The sequence below is a fragment of the Peromyscus leucopus genome, chromosome 4 (assembly GCF_004664715.2).
Source record: "Peromyscus leucopus breed LL Stock chromosome 4, UCI_PerLeu_2.1, whole genome shotgun sequence".
Taxonomy (NCBI): domain Eukaryota; kingdom Metazoa; phylum Chordata; class Mammalia; order Rodentia; family Cricetidae; genus Peromyscus; species Peromyscus leucopus.
The window spans coordinates 113,325,568-113,345,760 of NC_051066.1; the positions used below are offsets into that span (position 1 = coordinate 113,325,568).

The following is a 20,193-nucleotide window of genomic DNA, read 5'->3' on the forward strand; positions in this document are numbered from 1 at the left end:
GGACCTCTGAAAGAACAGCCAGTGCTCTTAACCTCTGAGCCATCTCTCCAGCCCATAACCCATATTTCTTATCTACACTCAGCCGCATAGCTTAGTACCTTTTTTCAGTACAGCATGTTCATCTCGCTTCTCCCTGAGTCTGCTGGCAACTCCTCTGACTCCACCTTTCTTTATCCCAGCATCCTTAGTTTGGTTGTCCTGCCTATACTTCCTGCCTGGCTACTAGCAAGTCAGTTTTTTATTAACCAATGAGAGTAATACATATTCACAGTGTACAGAAGGATTATTCCATGGCAGAGAAAGGATGTCCCTGGCTCTGTATATAATTGATCTTTTCTGAAGTCTACCTAGTATTGATTGCTGTGTTCAACTTCTCTCTCTGTTTGGCAGCCTTCCAGCTGCCACTAAAATTTTTGGTGAGCCCTTTTCAAGATGTAGTCTAGAGACAGTTATTTGTCATTTCTGTCCTAGTTAAGCCTATGTTTCTTCTTAACATTTCCACTATAAATATGAACTTACGAATGTTAGTAGCCATGCTGAGATTCTATCCAGGAGTGATTTTGTTGCTGTTTTCTTGTGTGAGGAGTTTGTGAGATTCTCTGTAGTTATCTACTGTGCATGAGCTTCAGATACATTCTGCCATTAATAAATATTCACCCCTTCTCTTTCAGTGTGGAAATTTTGCTGTCCTTGTGGATCTTCATATAGTGCCACAACATTCAAACAAAGATTCCAGTTGGTTTTCTGAACAGAAGAAAGAGGTACAACAAACATTTTTGTTCTTTAAACAGTTTCTTTTTGTACCTGTTGAAAGAAATGTCAGCTCTTCTCAGTTTTCATTTTCATTAATGTTTTCCTTTAAAAAGTTGAGTGATAGTTAACTACTGAAAAGTAAGACAATACCTAGTAACAAATATACATGTGTGTCCACCTCTGCCTTTGAGAAACTGACATAGCCATATGTTTCTTATGCTAATCTGTTGTTGACTTGGTTCTCTGTGTGTGTACATCTGGTGTTAGGGATTTAATCTAGGGCCTTTACATGTTTGGTAGGCACCTCATCATCTCTATGTCCTCATCTCAGGCTCTGTTATTTATACCAAAAATTCTAATCCCCTTTACTTTGGGGAAAATGGTTCTCTATAATAGAAAGGGAGGAAAAAGAAACCAAACTACTCCAAGCAGGCAGTGATTTTAATCTGAGAAGGCCAGCGGCACCAGGAACAGGTGTGGAATTCACACAAGGCTAATCCACATTTGTATTAATCCTGACTTCCATATTCACCTCTTTTTGCTGTCATGGGCCTTTGACAAGTGAAGAGGAACTTCAGTCTTCCTCATCTGCCAGTAAAGCAGGTAGTTGGTATGGATGGATTGATTGAATAACACAAGTTTGGAGTATTTAGTTTTGCTCTGCTAATACATGAAATTTTAGGAGAATTTTGGGGAAAAAAAGCTGTTGGGTGAACTTCATAGCCTAGAAATATTGAAAATTGTTTAAATAAAATGTAATCATTTTACTGTTTACTTCCAAAATTGGCTACAGTTGATTAAGCTTTTCAGTGATCTCAGTTGTGATGGTCAGCCTAAAACTGATGAGTTGCTGTTGCCACATGAGCAGTTAGACTTTCTACTAAATTGCATGCCAGAGTTAAAAAAAAAAAAAAATCTCTGCCATTCCTAAGTATTTGTTTAACCATGGTTAATGCATCTAAAATATAAAATGTGTCATTTAATTATTTTTTATTAGTAAGGCTTTCCAGTCAATAGTTAACTATTTATTTAAGAAGTGACTCATTCCTGGGGAGCCGAGATAAGTTCCCAGCACACACATACACATACACCCATATATCAAAATCAAAATCTTCAAAACCAGTTATTAGTAGTTAAGTTACAGGAGAGTCAAGAGTTATCCTTGTGTCTCCACCTATGCTTCTCTCCCATGGTTTGCAAGGGTTGAGTCTGATATTTGACCTCCCCTAGAGCTTCCTCCTCTTCTGTCTTCAAATTTGACCAGATAAGTTTGACCAGATAAGACCTCAGTCTCCTGTGGCTTCAACACCCTCTCTGTGAGTTCCTGTGGTGGGAAATCATTGTTTGTTTCCTTCTGTAGAGATCAGGGACAGATACTGAGGCAGAGGCCTGTTCAACAGTTCAAAATAGGCCAGTTGGATGGTTCCATGGGTAAAGGTGTCTGCCACCCAATGCTGACCTGAGTTCAATTCCCAGGACAGGCAAGGTGGGAGGAGAGAACTAACTCCTGTAAATTGTCCTCTGACCTCCACAGGTACACAGTGTCATGTGTGTGCCCACACAACTACACACATATACACTACAAGTAAATGAGTAAATGTAATTTAAAAACCTTCAAAACATACTGTTCTTCATTCTTTCCTAGTGTTTATCTGCTGCCATTACTTTTAGAGGAGTAAAGAAAAGTAAATTGTATTAAGCAGGAATGTTGAATAGTAACAAGACGAGTAACAGGAGAGAGGAACCTGCTGTTTGTTGTGATCATTTGTTCATGTCCCTAAAACTAACCTACCTACCCACTCAGTCAAATGGTAACACAACCAGTACTTTGTGGTCATTATTTTGCAGGGATACCTAGTGACCTAATTTTAAGAAGAAGACACAAAGTTATGGACTGTTCTCTTGAAGACTTTATATTTAATAGGTCAGGATTTTTGTCCTCTATTCTCCATCTTGTAATCTCAAATTCTAGGCCACTAACACATGTCCATATGATTCAAATTAGTACATTCATTCCACCAAAGTAAGTAATATTTCATACAAGGAATCTACCCTATGACTTCTGAAAGGTTCTCAGATCCACCATTTCAGGCCCCAACTTTCCCATGTTCCCTCACAGCTTGAAGACTTAAGCTGTAGACCTTTAACGTTGATATTTAGGCAGTTTTGACCAAGAATGGTTGATATGGGATATTCTAGAGCCAAGATAATGTGAACCACCTCCTCTGGAAAGCACAAGTGTAGATTTCTTGTCAAGGTGCCACATCCAGCTGCATTGTTCCAACTAGTGCCTAGTCCAGAGCAGTGAGGCATGACTTAGCAGAGGTGCATGATGGGACCTGCAGAGAGCTGCTTCAGTGGTGAATGCAAGAGGTCTGCTTACTCTACCAAGCTGAGCTTTCCTCTCAAAGCAAACTGATAGTTTGCTGCCTCTATTAAGCAATATACTTTCACTGATATTGGAGTTAGTCATAGATAATTTATGTCCATGTCTTCAGAAGGAGACTTGAAGAAAGGTTGACTTTACATATGTTCGATCAATGCTTTTTTGTTTTTTAATCTCTAGATCATCTCATGATTGGGGTTTCATAAACAACCAGTTTGATTGCATTTTAACAGTCACTTTGATTAAAAAGAGGACTGGGTTCATATATTAAACATATGTTTCATTTGAGTCCAGGTCAAGTTGTCTTTGGACTCAAAGAGACAAACTGAAATTGTCTCATTTGTAAACTTGAGGAAGCAAACACGAGCCTCTGTTAGCATAGGGAAGCTGCGCCTGTCTCCCTCTCACTCATGGATTTTTACTTGGTCTTTCACCTACTTCTCAGATAGTGCTGGCTGTTTTCTTCTCCTGCATTGCCCTGGGTCTGAAGAAAATGCCTTACCCAGCCTGCACATCAGTTCTTAGGTATCTGTCTACTCTGACATTGCCCATTTTTAATTCCTGAAACCTGATTCCCATAAAGAATGCCTAGAATATAGTGAGAAACTTCATGTGTATGGGCTCTATTTTTGTCATACTATTTTTAGTTCTAGCCTTATAGGGTATTTATGACCAAATTTTAACAATCCTTGTTGCCTTGTGTGTCTTCTACATATTTTCTTGCTCAGTCATAGTTAAACCCTGCATGTGAAGCAAAAATTATTTAATTGCTAGAACAACAGTATGAGGCAAGGCTGCCTTTGTATAGTGTGAGCAGTGCCAAAGCATTCAGCTGTAAATGGATATCTTTATATTCCACGAAGCACTGCATCTTTTAGCTGCAAATAAAAAGCAAGAGAGAAGAGACTGGCATTTGTATTTTATGTAGAAATGTCTATGTTTGTGTTAAATCAAGGGTTTTATATATTGTTTAAGGGGTATTTGCAAAAAAAAAGAATAAGCAGCCAAAAACCTGGTTCATGTTGTAATTACAAAGAGTCTCAACAATTAACCTGTGATTGATGGCTCTCTGAGAAACAAGTGGAACAAGTTTGAGGTGACCTGAACAGCTCTGAATCTGCTGCAGAATTGTTGAGAATTGATCTAGGATTTATCGCTCATTAACTATCAGTTTTATATGTAGCTTCTCCTGATTTCCTATGGTAAATTGCATTTTCTTGGTAATGCAGGAAACACTACACAGAATATTAATAAACATTATGTGGTTGGATTTCTGAGTTATTTTTTGTTGCTGTCCTTTGCAAATATTATACGCCAACTAGTATCTCTAGAAATTTATTAATAATATGGAGTGCTGAAATTGAATTCAAGCCTGGTCCTGCTATCTAATAACCAGAGACACGAGAAGTTACTCTTATCATTTATGAATGAAGAATATGAATGTGATTTTAAAAAGTAGTTGGGTCTAGAGCATAATCACAATGGTAAGAAGATCACATTACCCTCTTGCCAACATGCTGACTCTCTTGTGTTTGTAAACCCAAGGCCAGAAACCAATGAGTGATGGTGGTTACACCACAGTAAAATATAAAAAATAAATTTGAACCATGCTGGAAAATGAAAGGTTCCACTCCACTGTTTTTGGCTTTTCTTGTATAAATAACATCGGGTAACACTGTATCTGCAAGCAGGACAATAGTGCAGTGAGACAGGGGCCAGAGCCAGTGGCAGCTGTAACCTGTCCCCAAGCCACCTGTACTGACTATAGGAATCTTCTTACACTCCTTTCTGCCTCTGTAAGTACCCCAAGCCCCATGCTGAACCTATGTAGACAGCTCCATGTGATTTATCTCTTCTTTCCATATAGTGTGGTGGACTGATACTTATATGAAAACATTCCTGAAGTCACATCCTGCTTTTGAAGTAAGCTTTTAGATCTTCCATTTGGAATTGTGAAACTGAGGCAGAGAGCAACTAAAGTGAGCCAACATCAGTCATGGAGCTCTCTTTGGTAGCACATTTAACGTGCACTGCACCCTGGAAGATGGCACAGCATTCACAGCTAGGTTCAAAAGCTAACTAAATGCCAGCATTTGCTTTTTCAGCATGTATAATCTTTTCTTCTTTGCATTGCATTAAACCAGAAATGTCTAATGTTTTAAATTTACTTTAGGAAGTTTGCTTGCTGTTAAAAGAAACCATTGATTCCAGAGTTAAGGAGTACGTGGGCATGTATAAACAGCACAGGCCATCAAATGCAGAATTCACCAGATCCAGTCCCTTGTCCTTAAAAGGTAGGCAACAAGCACTGCGATTTTGGACAAAGAAAATAGAATTTCTGCTTTGTAGAGATTGCAATTATATTTGACTCTGTCGTGTTAGCATAGTGATACATTAGAAAAATATGCTGTAATGAAGATACTGAGTTTGAGTAACAAAAATGCACCAAAAAGCCCTAAAGGGCTTTTAATGGTAGGCAAAATATATAAAAATAGCAAATAAAACATTCTTAAGGAAACTGTAAAACTTTAAAGGTCTGTTTTGTTTTTTTGGGTTTTTTTTTTTGACAAATAGTCTTACAAATGGATTTATATTAATACTGACATAAATTGATTCAGTATCTTATGCTTTTAAAAATGTTTTCTAGTATGTCACTATTTCAGATGTTCTCAAACAGGAGCAATGTTTTTCCTGGGGGACACTTGGAAATGTGTGCAGAGAGTTTTGGTTGTCATTACTGGCAAAAGATTGGGTGCTGCTGGCCTGTAGTGAGTAGAGGCCAGGGATGGCACTGCATTCACAGGACACAGAGCAGCCCCTTCATAAACAGACTACTAGCTCCAAAACCTGAAGGGCACAACATTGAGATTCTACCTGTGATGACACGGTGATGTATTTGTCTTTGAGTTGCAGGTGAGGAAGCTGAGAGTCTATAGATTAAGTGTCTTGACCAAGTACAAGGTCATCTCAGGATCGAGATTGTGGCTTATTAGTACCTTCCCCTCATCCTGTCCCCAATTCTTACCTTGGTGCCTGTGATAGAGATATAGTGACATGCTGAGTGAGAACTCTGGCGAGAGATAAGTGGTGGAGCTCAAATCCAGACCTAGCTCTTGCGGCCTCCACCCCAATGTTTATTCTTTTCCCCCAGTCTTCTGCTTTGTTTTTCTATTTTATTTTGTTTGTTTGTTTCTTACTTAAAATCAGCATTTCATATCAGCCTGTGTTACAGATACAGTCAGTGCATGGTAATTATCAGACTACAGTTGGTAGACTATGGTGAATCCCACTATGTTAATAGAACATCTGTTTAGGGAAAATACTGAACTGTTTAGGGAAAATACTGAATTATGTACTCCTCTGAAACCTTCCTTGATCCAGAGTGCTCACCTTATGTAGATGATAAATAAGCAAGTAGCTTTTGTTACCCAAAGTGAAAGGCTTAGAGAATGATATTTTTAAACCAAGCAATGTTGCTTTCCAGCGGCTCTCAACCTATGGGTTGCGACCTCACAGGGGTCACATATCAGATATTTAAATTACAATTCATAATAGTAGCAAAATTACTGTTATAAAGTAACAACAAGATAATTTTATGTTTGTGGGAGGGGTCACTACAACATGAAGAACTGTATTAACGAAATTACAAAGGTTGAGAACTGGCTTTAGACGACACTCTCTGAATTACCACTCAGTATTGTTATAAATTCAGAGAAAAACTGTAGGTTTTTATATACATTATGCCTAAGTAGACCTGGCCTGTCTCACATTTTATCTGGTGCAACAGGAAAAAGAATGGAGCTGGATTCTAAGATTCCTGTCTCTGGTGCAGCTTTTACAGTAGGTGGTTTGATCTGTACTCCAGCCAGCCTTTCCCTTCCATCCCAGCCCTGACTGCTGAGACTGAGTACTCAATACCCAGCTTCTCTCACAGACAGTTCTGGTCCTAAGATGACAAGAATATGTCCTCAGGTTTGTGTGAGGAAAAGGCGTGTTGAGTTTTAAACAGACAAAGTGATCTTATTGCGTACACAATTCTGTAACCTTTCCCCACCTAATATATTGTAAAAATAATTTCATATATCACCATAAAAAATTGTTGTTGTAAAGTGCAGATAAAATTTACTATTTAACAACTTTCAAGTGTATACTTTTGGCAGCATAAATATGCTCACATTTTTATACAGTTACTACCTTACCAATATCCAGAAGTTTTTCATTGTCCCATCTGGAACTTTAGCCATGAATAATGTGTCCTTATCCTCCAGCCTGTGCCCCTGGTAACAGAAGTTTTGCTTTCTGGCCCTGTTCTTACTACTGTCAGTACCTCATATGAGTGGAGTCATGTAATATTTGTCATTTTATTGTCTGGCTTATTTCCTTTACAGTTACATTTTTAGCATTCTTATAGTGACATTTATAAGAATTTCACATATTTTGTAATCTTCCAGTATATGTCACATGGCCTGCTCATTCATCTACTGGTGGATTGTTTCCATGTTTTGGCTGTTATGAACAAAGTTGCTGCAAACACTGATATACAAATTATCTTTTCAAGATTTTGGCTCTTTGGAATATATGTTGAGAAATTTCTGGATCATGGTAATTCTTTTGATTTTTGTTTTTGAGGGACTAACATGTTTTGTCACCATGACTGCATCATTTTACATCCTCACCAGCACAAGGGTTTTGTTTTGTCTGCATCTTTGCCAACCCTTATTTCCTGATATTTTGATAATAGCCATCTTAATATATGTGAAACAATCTGTAATTATGGTTTGTTTTGTAGTTGCTGTTGTTGTTTTGCCATTTTCCTAGTGATTAGTGATGCCAGCCATCTTTTCATGTATTCATTGGCTATTCATATATCTTCTTTGGAGAAATGTCTATATGCCTAGTCCATTTTTAAATGGGAGTTTTTTGAGGGAAGGTTGTTTTTGGAGGGCTTTATATATTATGCATATAAATTCCTTATTGACTGTATAATTGGCAAACATGTCGCTCAAATTTTAAATGATCTTTTAATTAAAAAAAAAAAAACCTGGAGCCAGATTTTGGGGTAAATGCTGAAAGATCAGAGACAAAGAAACAAGCCACTGACACGTCTCACCTCTAGGACTCCTCAGCCTGCAAAGCCTTCAATTCCTGTCTCCTCATGCTTTATATACCTTTGTCTACCCAACCATCACTTCCTTTCTAGTGCTGGGATTAATGGTGTGTGTGCTTCCCAAATACTGGGATTAAAGGTGTGGGATCTCAAGTGCTGGGATTAAAGGCATGTGACTCCCAAGTACTGGTATTAAAGGTATGTGCCACCATTGCCTGGCTGTTTTTCTGCTAGACTGAATCAATCTCATGTACTCCAGGGTAGCTTTGAATTCAGAGATCTAAATAGATCTCTGCCTCCTGAGTGCTAGGATTAAAGGTATATACCACCACTGCCTGGCATCTATGTTTAATCTAGTGGCTTGTTCTATTCTCTACTCACCAGATTCCTTTTTAATAACAAATACAGGAGAATTCCAAGAGCTGGTTGATTCTTCAATATGCTGGGCATTTTACTGCTCTTATACCAGCTGTTCTAAGGCCTGTAGTTTTTCTTTTGTAAAAGGCCATTGCTGAACCCACACAGGCTTTTCTGTTAATCATTTTAAAGGTAGGGATTTTGATGTCTTTGAAAGATCAGCAGCTGTTATGCCCTGTTCTTGTGCAATCTAGATGGTTGGTGACTGTTCTGTATAATAACTTCTAATTTTTTCCCAGAAACATGTTAGTTTATGGTTTGTTTCTGATTTTGGAGGAATGTTATTATGGGTATTCCTTTGTGCTAACAAATCACGGCCCCATAGATTCATAGCTATATTAGCCACATATGGCTTTAATTTTTTCTCTGTCCTTCTGGCCCTATACATTTGACCCATCTCACCTTCTGTTTCACTTGAGATAATGTTCTAGTCACTAAAAGTTGAACATTTACCTCCTGAAGAGGCCAATTTGGATGCCAAGATTCTAGTGCAATTATTGTTACATCCACATCTGTGTCTACAAGACCTTCAATTATGTCATTTATTTGTTATTTTAATTTTGTTTTTTGTTCATTTATAGACGTTTGCCAAAAAATTCACTTTATGGTTTTTCCCAAATTTTTTGTTCTCTCTTCTATAGCTGTTCTAACACCCCAAGCAGTATGGTTTATTACAAGAGGCATTAGGTTCTTTAATTGCTCTGAGAAGGAGTTTCTTCCATGGTGACAGGAAAAGACTGAACCGAATTTGACAAATATTTTCTCAAATTCAGTGGTTTGTCTTTTCCCTCTCTTGATGATTTACCTTATTATATAGATGGTTTTGAATGTGCTAAACCCAGAATGCCACTCACTTATTTTGTTGCCAATGCTGTGATGTTATGCCTGTGGAAGTCATTGCCAAGTCCTGTCTTGTGAAACTTTTCTTGTAAAAATAGAAGTTCTATGGAATTTTTAAAAATTAACCATTTTTTTAGTAACTTGATCCCATTTGAATTAGTTTTATATGTAAATTAAAGTTAAAACTCATTTTCACATGGTTGTCCAGTTTTCTTGGTATTATTTGTTAAAAGATTACTTTTCACATTGAATGGGTTTGGTAATCTTGTCAATAATTATTTGAGCATCAATGCTGGTTTATTTCTAAGCTTTCTATTCTGCTTTAGTTGTTTGTATCTGTCCCTGGTACCAGTTCTGCAGCCTCTTGATATACCATAGCTTTGTGGTAAGTTTTGGAATCAGAAAGCTTTAGTCTTTAGTCTTTTAATTTGTTAGTCTTTTTCAAGATTGTTTTGACTTATTCCAGATCCACGTTGCTATTTTGATGACTGCACAGTGTTCCATTAAACATTGGTGCTCTTAATTTATTGGTGGAATTTGGATTGCATTTGATACTGTTAGTTCTAAAGAAGAGTATGGTGAACATTCTAGTGATACACATATTTGTCGGAGTTGGATTTAATGTTTATAGTTTTGTGGCCACATAGACTCTGAAAGTGTTCTACTAGTGGGCTATATGAGCTATAACTTTTTCTTTTACTTTTTGTTTTTGGAACAGGGTCTACGTGAGTTGTCCAGAGTCCTTGCTAACCTCAAACTTGATATCCTTGCTTAACCCTGCCCCCAATACTAGAATTACAAGCATGCACTAGAAATACACACCCTGCCTATAAGAGCTCTCTAAGAATATTGACATATGTCTGCATGTGTGTTGGAATATGTGGGTATATGTCTGTGTATACATGTGTGTGTGTGCAAACACATGTGTGCCACATGCATGTGAAGGCACAGGTTGATGATGTCAGGAATTATCACTGACTACTCTGCCTTATCCATTGTGGCAGTTCTCAGTTTAACCCGGACCTCATTGATATAGCTAGTCTTGCTCTAGGGGATCCCCCATCCCCATCTTCCCAGGCAGGAATTATAGGCAAGTGGCTGTGCCTAGTGACATTTATGTGCGTTGTGGGGATCAAAACCCCAGTGGTCATGCTTGTACAGCAAGTGCTTTAATCCCTGAGTCATCTCTAGGTCCCCTGCAAATGATTTTCCTGTTGTTATCTGCTCTTGACTTTGTCTAGTTGCACAACCACAAACCAGGCCCTATATGCTTTGTGCAGCCTTTAGTGACCATTAGTGGAATGAATGTTTCATTTAGTGTGGTGAAATGATAGTATAACCAGAAGAAATAATACACACATGTACACACACACACACACACACACACACACACACACACATTCATCTTTGAAAGGAAACTTTCTAGAAAAGCCCCATGTTTGTCTCTTCTCCCATTCAAACCATTGAGCATATCTGTTGAGGTTCACACCATGGCCAGCCCCTTTCCCTGTAGCCATCAGCCAGTCTGGATTCCCACTTCTGGACAGCTGTAGCAGGTACCACTCTGGCTTCCTGTCCTGTGGTCAGTGTGCCACCTTCTGTTTATACATAGTCAGGCCATCCCTTAAAATCACAGGTCTGACCTTGTACAGATCTGTAGAAAGCCATTCAGGATATTCTCAGAGTCTCTAAAATAAAGGCCAAGACCCTGGAGGAACTGCCTGTCAGCTTGTACCACGTTTTCCTTTGTAGCTGGAGAGCTTCTCTCCAGGTCCCACCAAGCCCCCACAATCCCACAACCCACGTATAAAATAATCACTCAGATGCTTATAAACTGTATGGCCATGGCAGGCTTCTTGTTATCTACTTCTTTTATCTTAAGTTAACCCATTTCTATTAATCTATAAGTTGCCACATGGCTCGTGGCTTACCGGTACCTTACATCTTGTTTGTCATGGCGGCGGCTGGCAGGCCTCTCCCCCTCAGCCTTCTACTTCCGCCAATTCTCTTCTGTTTATCCCGCCTATACTTCCTGCCTTCCTATTGACCAATCAGTGTTTTATTTATTACTCAATCAAGCAACACATGTAACATACAGAACATCCCACAGCACTTTCCTTTTTCTTTTTTTTTTCTAAAAGGAAGGTTTTAACTTTCACATAGTAAAATTACAGATAACAAAACAATTATCAAGCAAGAATTATAGTTATAATATCTAGTCTATTTATAATAACTAGTTTATTTGGCAAAATTAAAGAAGATATCCTATCTATCTTATAGTTGTGAGTCTAATGTTTTATATCTAACTTATCTTTTATCATAACTAAGGAAAACTGTAACTATATAGCTTCAACTACATCAAAGACCTCAGAAGGATATAATATTACCTGAGAAACGGGAGAAGGATGCAAGCAACTTTCAGGAGTCTTGCAGGGTAGACAGAGACAGCTGGCAGCCTGGACAGTCACCTAATGTTCCTTTGTAAAGTTGAGGCACCTGTCTTCAGCCCACAGGGCTAGAATCTCTCGGTCATTTTTTTTTTTTTTCAGTGTCCTGTAGAATGTCTGGCAGTTTCCTCTGCAAATCAGGAACCTGAAGGACCATTTTGTCAAGCAAAGTTCAGTAGTCATCTTTCTATGGGTCCTGCATGTCCAGTCAATCAAGCAGTCCAGGCAAGAACAGTTTCTTGCCCAAATGGCTATTTTTGTCAAGGTGAAGATAAACTCCATATGGAGTGTCTTTGATGCCCATCCTCTTCTCTGAAGTAAATCGGTGCTGCCAGGAGCAGACATGTCTCACTGTCCAGAAAGTCTAAATTTTTAAAACATTTTAAATGCCATATTCTGTGGGTCTTTGAAGTATTTGAAGATTACCTATCTATCTGAAATATATGTATGTATACCTAGAAAACTTAACTAACATGTTACAAGTTTGACTATCATAGAAGACTAATTATTAATCTGTATTTCTTAATTATCCTTTACAACCTAAATGAGTTACATAAACATAATGCCTCAAATGAGAATAGAAATATATATATTACACACACACACAGAGTATAACAAAATTAAGTTTAAACTTGTATCAATAGACTAAAATCTATACCAATGTAAAACATTTTAAACATAAACTAAAATCTATACCAATGTAAAACATTTTACACAAGTTGTTGCTCTTTAAAAGTAAATTCATTAATCTACCCTTATACCCTATCATCTCTATATCCTATATATCTATATCATATCCCCTTTTCTTTTTTAGAAAGAGATCGCATTTATAATCAACCTGTTTTAAATAAAAATCTTGGTTTTTCTCTGTACCATATCAGAGGGCTCTTCTGATTTGGGACACAAGAATCTCTTAACCATTTTTTTTTTTAAAGCAATATGTCTGGGTTTAGAGAAGGAATGAGCCAATTCCATCTCTAAAGCCAGCTTGGTATATTTGGGAATTTGGGCATAGCTTCTCTCACTACTTCCTGCTGGTGGGGGGGTGCTGTATCTTATGGGGACACAAAGAAAATTTTAGGATCATGGAGTAGTCTGTGAGGGTGTATCATCTGAGCCAGTTATCTTGAATCTGATCTGGATGTTGGATCATCTGGGCTATGGTGTCATCGGAGACCTTTCAGGGGGTCTTGGCTGGTCAAACCTGATGTATCTTAATCGGGAACAAATCAAGAGCCTCTGGCTTTCCGTAGAAACAAAAGCAGAGCCTCCTTTCCAAAGCAACATATCCTTACATCCAAATTTTGAAATCAAGGTACCTTTAAAATATACATTTTGGCATAACTCAACTGCTTTTACAATCAGATGTTTTTCTTCAGTTATGAATATCAAAGAGAACATAATCCAGATTTTCTGTGTGATAGCCATCTTTACGTGGCTTATTTTTTATATTACCTTTACTGTCTCTTTAAAGACTTTACTTTTAAAAACTATCATTTGTTTATATAACTTCATATATTCCTTTTTCTCTCTCTTTCAAACCTATGTACATTTTTACATACATTGTAAACTATTACATCTGAATCAGTCTTATTGTGAACCTATTGTTTTAAACTGCAGCATTCTAAGACTGAAACAGCGCTGTGGCTGCTGGCTCCGCCCACTTCAGCTTCCCAACATGGTGGTGGTACGTTTTCTGCCAGCTCTGGAAGCCATTAACTCTCAGAAATAGTGGGTCTATGATTCTATCAAAGCAGCTTGTAGCCCAGAAACCTCGTTTTGTTTTGTTTTGTTTTGTTTTGTTTTGTACCAGCAAAGGCTAAATCCAGAAGGCAGCATAATGTGCCACTTGTAGAGGCCTCATTCCCACCACACTGCAGGTCGAGTGCACATGCCAGGAACCCACCATAGTAGCTCAAACATGCAGGCTGCTAACTTGAGAGAGACAACTGGGAACTATTTTTAGCTCCATTTTAGAATCTTTTTTTCTCAGGTTTTAGGTGGAAACTCTTGCCCCACGTTGGGTGCCATTTCTAGTTGGAGAGCTTCTCTCCAGGTCCCACCAAGCCCCTGCAGTTCCACAACCCACGTATAAAATAATCACTCAGACACTTATATTACTTATAAACTGTATGGCCATGGCAGGCTTCTTGTTATCTACTTCTTCTATCTTAAATTAACCCATTTTTATTAATCTATAAGTTACCACGTGGCTCATGGCTTACCGGTACCTTATATCTTGCTTGTCATGGCAACAAGGTTAACAATTGCTGTGTCTTACCTGGCCTTCCTCATTTTCTGCAAACCTGCTTTGTTTCTAACTCTGTGTCTTCGCTTTTAATAGCTTCTCCACTGACAAACGAAATCCCATCTCAAATTTGATGTTTTTCACCAGTTTTCTCATTTCCCCCTTCTCTGACCACATGTTATTTGGAATTTACTACTTACATATCCTGCACCATACTGTATCTCAACTGTGCTGTAGTCTGCTTACCTGCCTTCTCCCTTTCTGTGAGGGAAAGGCTGACTGGCACCCCTAGAGCTCCTTTCCAGATTGCCATGCTGCAGAGAATTGTCTTTTGAGTGCTTGCTCTCCTCACAGGCTGTTTCCAAGGTATGAATGCTACACACTTCTCTCACCCACCAGATCACTCTTCTCAGTTGACAGGTTCACCGTGGGCTAGTTTCTTTTTTTCCATTTCCAGATCCATATCAGGGTAACATGCCTCAGCATGGCATGTGAACTAAATATGTAATCCTGGGTAAGCCAAAGTCTCCAAACTCATAACCTTGCTCATTGCTCTAATAAGATTAATATTATTCATGCTCTGTGAGTGTTCTTTACAACAACTGTGTAAGCTCCTCCGAGGCCATTTCCTTAATTTTATTAAAAAAAAAAAAAAGCACAAAGATTATTCACAAAGTCAGTGAGCCACATAATATAGATATTAGCTTCATCCTTTGTAAGTCATCTGAAAAGCCATTTCAATAGGATCAGTGTAAGTTAGTGACATGAGGAAGTTTTCAAAAAGATGTCACCATCAACTCCCACTAGCTTCACCTCAGCATTTTCCTCTAGTCTTGACAAGAATTGGGTGTTACCAGCGTCTTCAATCTTTGCCAGACTAGCAGCCTAAAACTCAAACAGGAGAATTGTGCTCTTTTATTTTCATTCATGTTTTTATGTGTTCATTGACTGAACTGTATGCTTACAGTTTGGCCTTCTATTGGATTGTCTCCCCTCCCTCCCTTTCTCCCTCCCCCTTCCCTTTCTCCTCTCCCTCCCTCCCTCCCTCCCTTCCTCTTTTCACTCCTTCCCCCTTCCTTCCTTCCTTCCTTCCTTCCTTCCTTCCTTCCTTCCTTCCTTCCTTCCTTCTTTCCTTCCTTCCTTTTTTCCTTCCATTCTTTCTTTTCTTCTCTTCTCATAACCAGTCACTGACTTATTACCATCGCCTCCAGATCTACCTTCTAATTCTTCCACACCTCTGCTGCCAGGGCAATACACATTGCTCTTCGGTCAGAGTATACCTGCATCCCATTGCTTACAAGCTTTTCCCAATGCCATCAGGTTCTGGACTATGCTTTGCATTCTAACTAAATTTTCAGTAAACCTCCTAATCGTTATGTAAGGCCAGCTACATTTGAGTATTGTTTCTTTACTTAAGACCATTGACTTTTATCAATCCATTGTCTCATGTTGACTAAGTGACTTATGCAGTTATGGCCTTTAATTGCCTCAGTATTTTTAGCCATCTAGTCACCACATGACTTCCTACTTTCGGGCTTTAGTGGTTCATAGACACCATCTGTTCTAATCATTAGTCCTTCCAGCTCTTGATGCTCTGAGGTTGTCTCTAACCCTGAAGGAGGCTGTCCATTCAGGGACTTTATGGCAGTGCTCTTCCTACACTGGCCAGTCACTATTTTACGGAGGATTCTGGGAGAATAGGGGAAACCATTTGGTAGGAGGTACCATTCTTAGGCAGATCTTCAGGCACATAGATTGCCATTCTCTTAGCATCCTTTAGCAAGCTATGCTTGACTGGGTCTGACTCAGTGAACCTTATAGCTGAGTTCTGGTAGAGGAGCCCAGTTCTCTTAATTGTCTTTTTTAATTAGACAGTCATGAGAGTGACCTTCTGGGTATGGAGATGGCAAACATTTCCATCCCAAGTTAAGTAAATATAAAATCTGGCTGTTAAGAAGAATGCTGAGTAAGCCAATCGCCTAGTCCTGTAGACTTTGGAAGGTCCCAGGGAGATCTATGAGACACAGAGCTTACAGGAAGTTCTTATTCCCCAAGAAGGAAGTGCCCCAGTGGCCTTGATCAGCATACCTGGAGAGCTCCCCAGACTATTCTTCAATTTGTCCTTCTATCTTTATTAATCTGTAGTCCCAGAATACAATGCTCTCTCACCTCTCAGCTTTTATACATGTTGCTTCTACTTCTCTAGGAAAACTCTCAATATTCCAGCACAGGGCCGTGGTACCATCAGACACTGAGGAGGAGTACAGTGTTGGAAAAAATAGAAGAGTTGTGGCTTCTTGTTGGTCACTTGTTTCTTGACGATGCTTCTGGTCTGCTTCCACTGCTGCAGAGGTGGAGGTGGTCTGTGAGTTACAAATCATTAAGTAGCCTTTCATTTTCCAGAACCACATCCTGTCCCAGTATAAGATTACAGGACATGGGAATCACCCAGTACAAAGGGACAGAAAATGCTTTCCTCTAACCCATCCCCTCTGGCGGTCCTTTAGCATCTGTCAGTGCCTATTACTGAATGTCAGCCCATCAGATAACTAGCACAGCTATCTGACACACACCCAAGGCAAGCCCTGGACACAGGCATTTCTTGCCACTTTTCCTCCCCATTGGTGGGGATTAAACTCAAGCTTTCTACAACTGCACAAGTGCTCTACTGCTTGGCTGTGACTGCAGCCCACAGCCATCATTCCTAACCCTTCCTCTGAAGCTGAGAACCAGGCTTGGAGTTGTGTAACTTGTCCAAAGGTCGTGGAACTATGAAATGTCAGTGGCTGTGTGAAGTACAGCCATTAATGTCTGTCTTGTGACTCCCTTAAGGAGAGTGGTATGCACTTATGCTTTCTTTACATCAAAATATCTTCTTGTTATTAAAGCACAGTTATTTATAAATCTCCCAGGCCTAGGAGCAGTGTTCTGCTTGAATTACCATATGTGAATCTTTGTTTTGGACTTTGTATCTCCTGTCTCTGGTCTTGAGACAAGAAGATAGGACCCCCCCCCCCCCAAATAGCTCATCTTCTAGTTCAGAGTACTTGGTGCAATAATTTGTCTATATAGACAGCAGTCCATTTATGCTTGTGGAGCAGTAAGAGTTTTTTTTAAACTGCGTATTACTCTATTCTATATAACCTTTTCTTTCAGTTAACATCTAAGAAACCCAGCCCTTTAGAAAATGTCATAAGACAAATTAAATTTCCCTGGGTACTGTGGTTTCTGCCTGCCAAAGTTTTTTTCCATGACTGTTCTTAGTTGAATATTCCTCTAAAAATCTTAGCTTAACTCTGTAGCCAAAATGCACACCCATCTGCTCATCCTTTTGTGGCATCCTCCTAGGTATGGTATGTGAGTGGCCAAGGCAGGAGGACTCAAGCTTCCTCCTCTCCACCTACCTTCTTTATAGCCTTTGGTGCTGGGGCACATCACTACTGTGTTAGAGTCAATGGATGTTCACACAAGAGAAGAAAAGACAAGAATGGCCAAAACAAGCAAGTTCTTCCTATTCTTCCCTCTGTCTGAGAAATGTTCCCCTCCCTTCCCCAGTGCCTGATGCAACACAAGACCCTGCCAAGGAAAGCTTTCTCCTTGCTGTTCAGACTCAGGCTTGTGGTGAGCTCTACTCCCTGAAGTCCCTGTGAGTGAAGATGTGTATGTGGCATTTTGTTTTGTATTTATTTTCCCAGCCTATTGAAAACAGAGCCTTTTCCTAATTAAAATAAATTTTGGAAGTGAAAGCCGTTTCCCCTGAGCCCAGCCCTTCCTCAACATAACCCTGGCACTTTCAGGAAAGACTGCAAACGTGCTGTAGCACACTGCCTATATGCCTCCCTTTAGCTGCTGCTTCTCTTTGATTTTAAAAGCAATTTTTAAAAAAGACTGTACATCATACATCCAGCAACTGCTACATCTCAACAGACACAGGACTTTGATAGATATGATTTTTATCATCAATTCTTGTGAGATTCAGCCCCCACAGTGGAGCTCTGAGTGCACACCCAGAACAAGAATGGAAGTGTACTTCAGTCACAGACAGAGGGAGTGTAGGCAGTTTCTGATTCTCATGAGCAGGGAAGGACTGAAAAAGGAGGAAATGGTCACTTGTGTGGTTTTCTGAATAAGCCAGAACAGCACATTTTCAGTTACCTGCTCTGTTAAATATTCTCAACTTTTACACATTGTTTTTTCTGTCCACAGCCACTTCAGGATTGAAATGAATTTCCCTAGTCTGTCATAGAACATAATAGAAGCATATGTTTTCTTTTTATACATGTGTTTAAATAGCTTTGGTTATTATTTACATTTTTCCCTATAATGTACTCAATCAAAACATTTTCTAAGCTTTCATCCACACACAAAAAAACTTAAAAGGACAGTAATGAAAGTAAGTGCCCATAACCCCTCTCATGAATGTTACTGCAGCATCAGCAGGGTTATTCTTCCAAGAATGGGCAATTTATAGAACTTGAAGTTTCAGACATTTTACTAAAAGCATGCTAAAGCAGCATTGAAAGCTCAAGATGCTTTGCTTTCTCAAGTCAGGGGACATGGTGTTCACCACTTACTATAGTGTATGGAAAGCAAATGGAACTCAGAAGAGGAATGGTCCCACCTGTCATAGTCACCTGATAGTAAGGGATAGTGCAGAGTTGCAGATGCCTCATCCTTTGTTGACTTCATTTTATACAAAATAAAATACAAAAGTGCTCAAAGAAAATTCTCTGAACAAAACAGTATTCTTTTCAACACGTGGAATGCTTTATTGTCCCACTTGAGACAGTGCTATGGCTGTCAGTGTAGACTTTATTAGAATGACCTCACTGGCCAGTGACTGGACTGCTGCTGTCCCTCCCACGTCCCTTCCTTCCTGGACTCAAAGCCTGAGCATCACAGACACTTTTTGAAACAAAGTTGATGTTGCTTTTGCTGAGTTTCAAGTTGTGGTGCCAATCCTGCTGGGATGTTTTTAGTGATTCAAGTCCTGCGTTACTTTTGCTGGAGCTCTTGTGATGAGTCCCGTGTTACTTTTGTGTCTGCTTAAATCTGAACACTTACATAACTGGAAATTTTGCTCTTAAATTGCTACATGTCTTGGAACTAGAAAAGCCACAGTGACTCTACCAAAGCCTCCATGAGTCTTAGAATGCTACAAGGCTCTTTTTTGTCAAACACTGGTTTCTAAGAATGTTTACAGAGGAGTTGTACAGTTGGCTGAGAGGCCTGCCTTTACCAGCTCCATGCAGACCAATGATTTATTACTAGATTTTCCAAAGCCATGCCACTTGTAGGAGTCAATTGAACTGGTTAGCACTCATATCTGCGAAAACTGTAAGGAAGAGTGGTGGAAGAGCAAGTTTCCAGCTCTTAAATTGACATAGAAATGGGACCAAAACCCCAAAACAAAAAACTTTTCATTTAGGGACCTTTTTTTGTTGTATTTCTAATTATGATAGGACTGTCTAGGCATGCTGAGGATCAACTAGTACTTTACACATGCTGGGCATGTACTGTACCACTGAGCTGCATGTGCAGCCATGTGACGACAGCCATCATTAACTAGAAATGTCACCATTTCTAATGCTGACAACTAGATGCAAGGTCTGTGGCTCTTTATTTTACACAGCAGATGAGAATAACCCATTTGCTGTTCTGCCACTGTGTTTTCATCACCGAGTGCCAGAACTTCTATCAGTTTCCAGTTCTTAAAACTATTTTATTATAAACCATAACCTGGTGGAAACTTGGTCTAATTTTGTGAACCACCTTAGAAAAGTTCTGTCTACATTGTTATTGAAAAATAACAAATAACACCAGCAAAAACACTTCACATAAACTCAAGCATGAAAAAGTGAATGCCTGGACCGGCCTATAGCTCAGCTGGTAGAGTACTTGTCTAGCATAAAGAAAGCCCTGGACTCAGTCCCCACTGCTACATATACCAGGTGTGATGGTATGTGCTTATCTTCCTAGCACTTAGGAGATGGAA

At 39.2% G+C, this 20,193-nt stretch overlaps 1 protein-coding gene across 3 annotated transcripts in view; it reads left to right on the forward strand.

Moving 5' to 3' along the window:
- The window catches only part of LOC114702977 (SLX4 interacting protein), a 167,319-nt gene that overhangs the window by 110,953 nt on the left and 36,173 nt on the right, over nucleotides 1–20,193 (forward strand). For 2 of the 3 annotated variants that reach the window (XM_037205253.1, XM_028883594.2), the window contains 2 exons: nucleotides 672–761; nucleotides 5,313–5,433. In XM_037205253.1, coding sequence (XP_037061148.1) covers nucleotides 672–761; nucleotides 5,313–5,433 — 211 coding nt within the window. The remainder of the gene's footprint in view (nucleotides 1–671; nucleotides 762–5,312; nucleotides 5,434–20,193) is intronic. The other variant, XM_028883600.2, reaches the window with a different exon arrangement.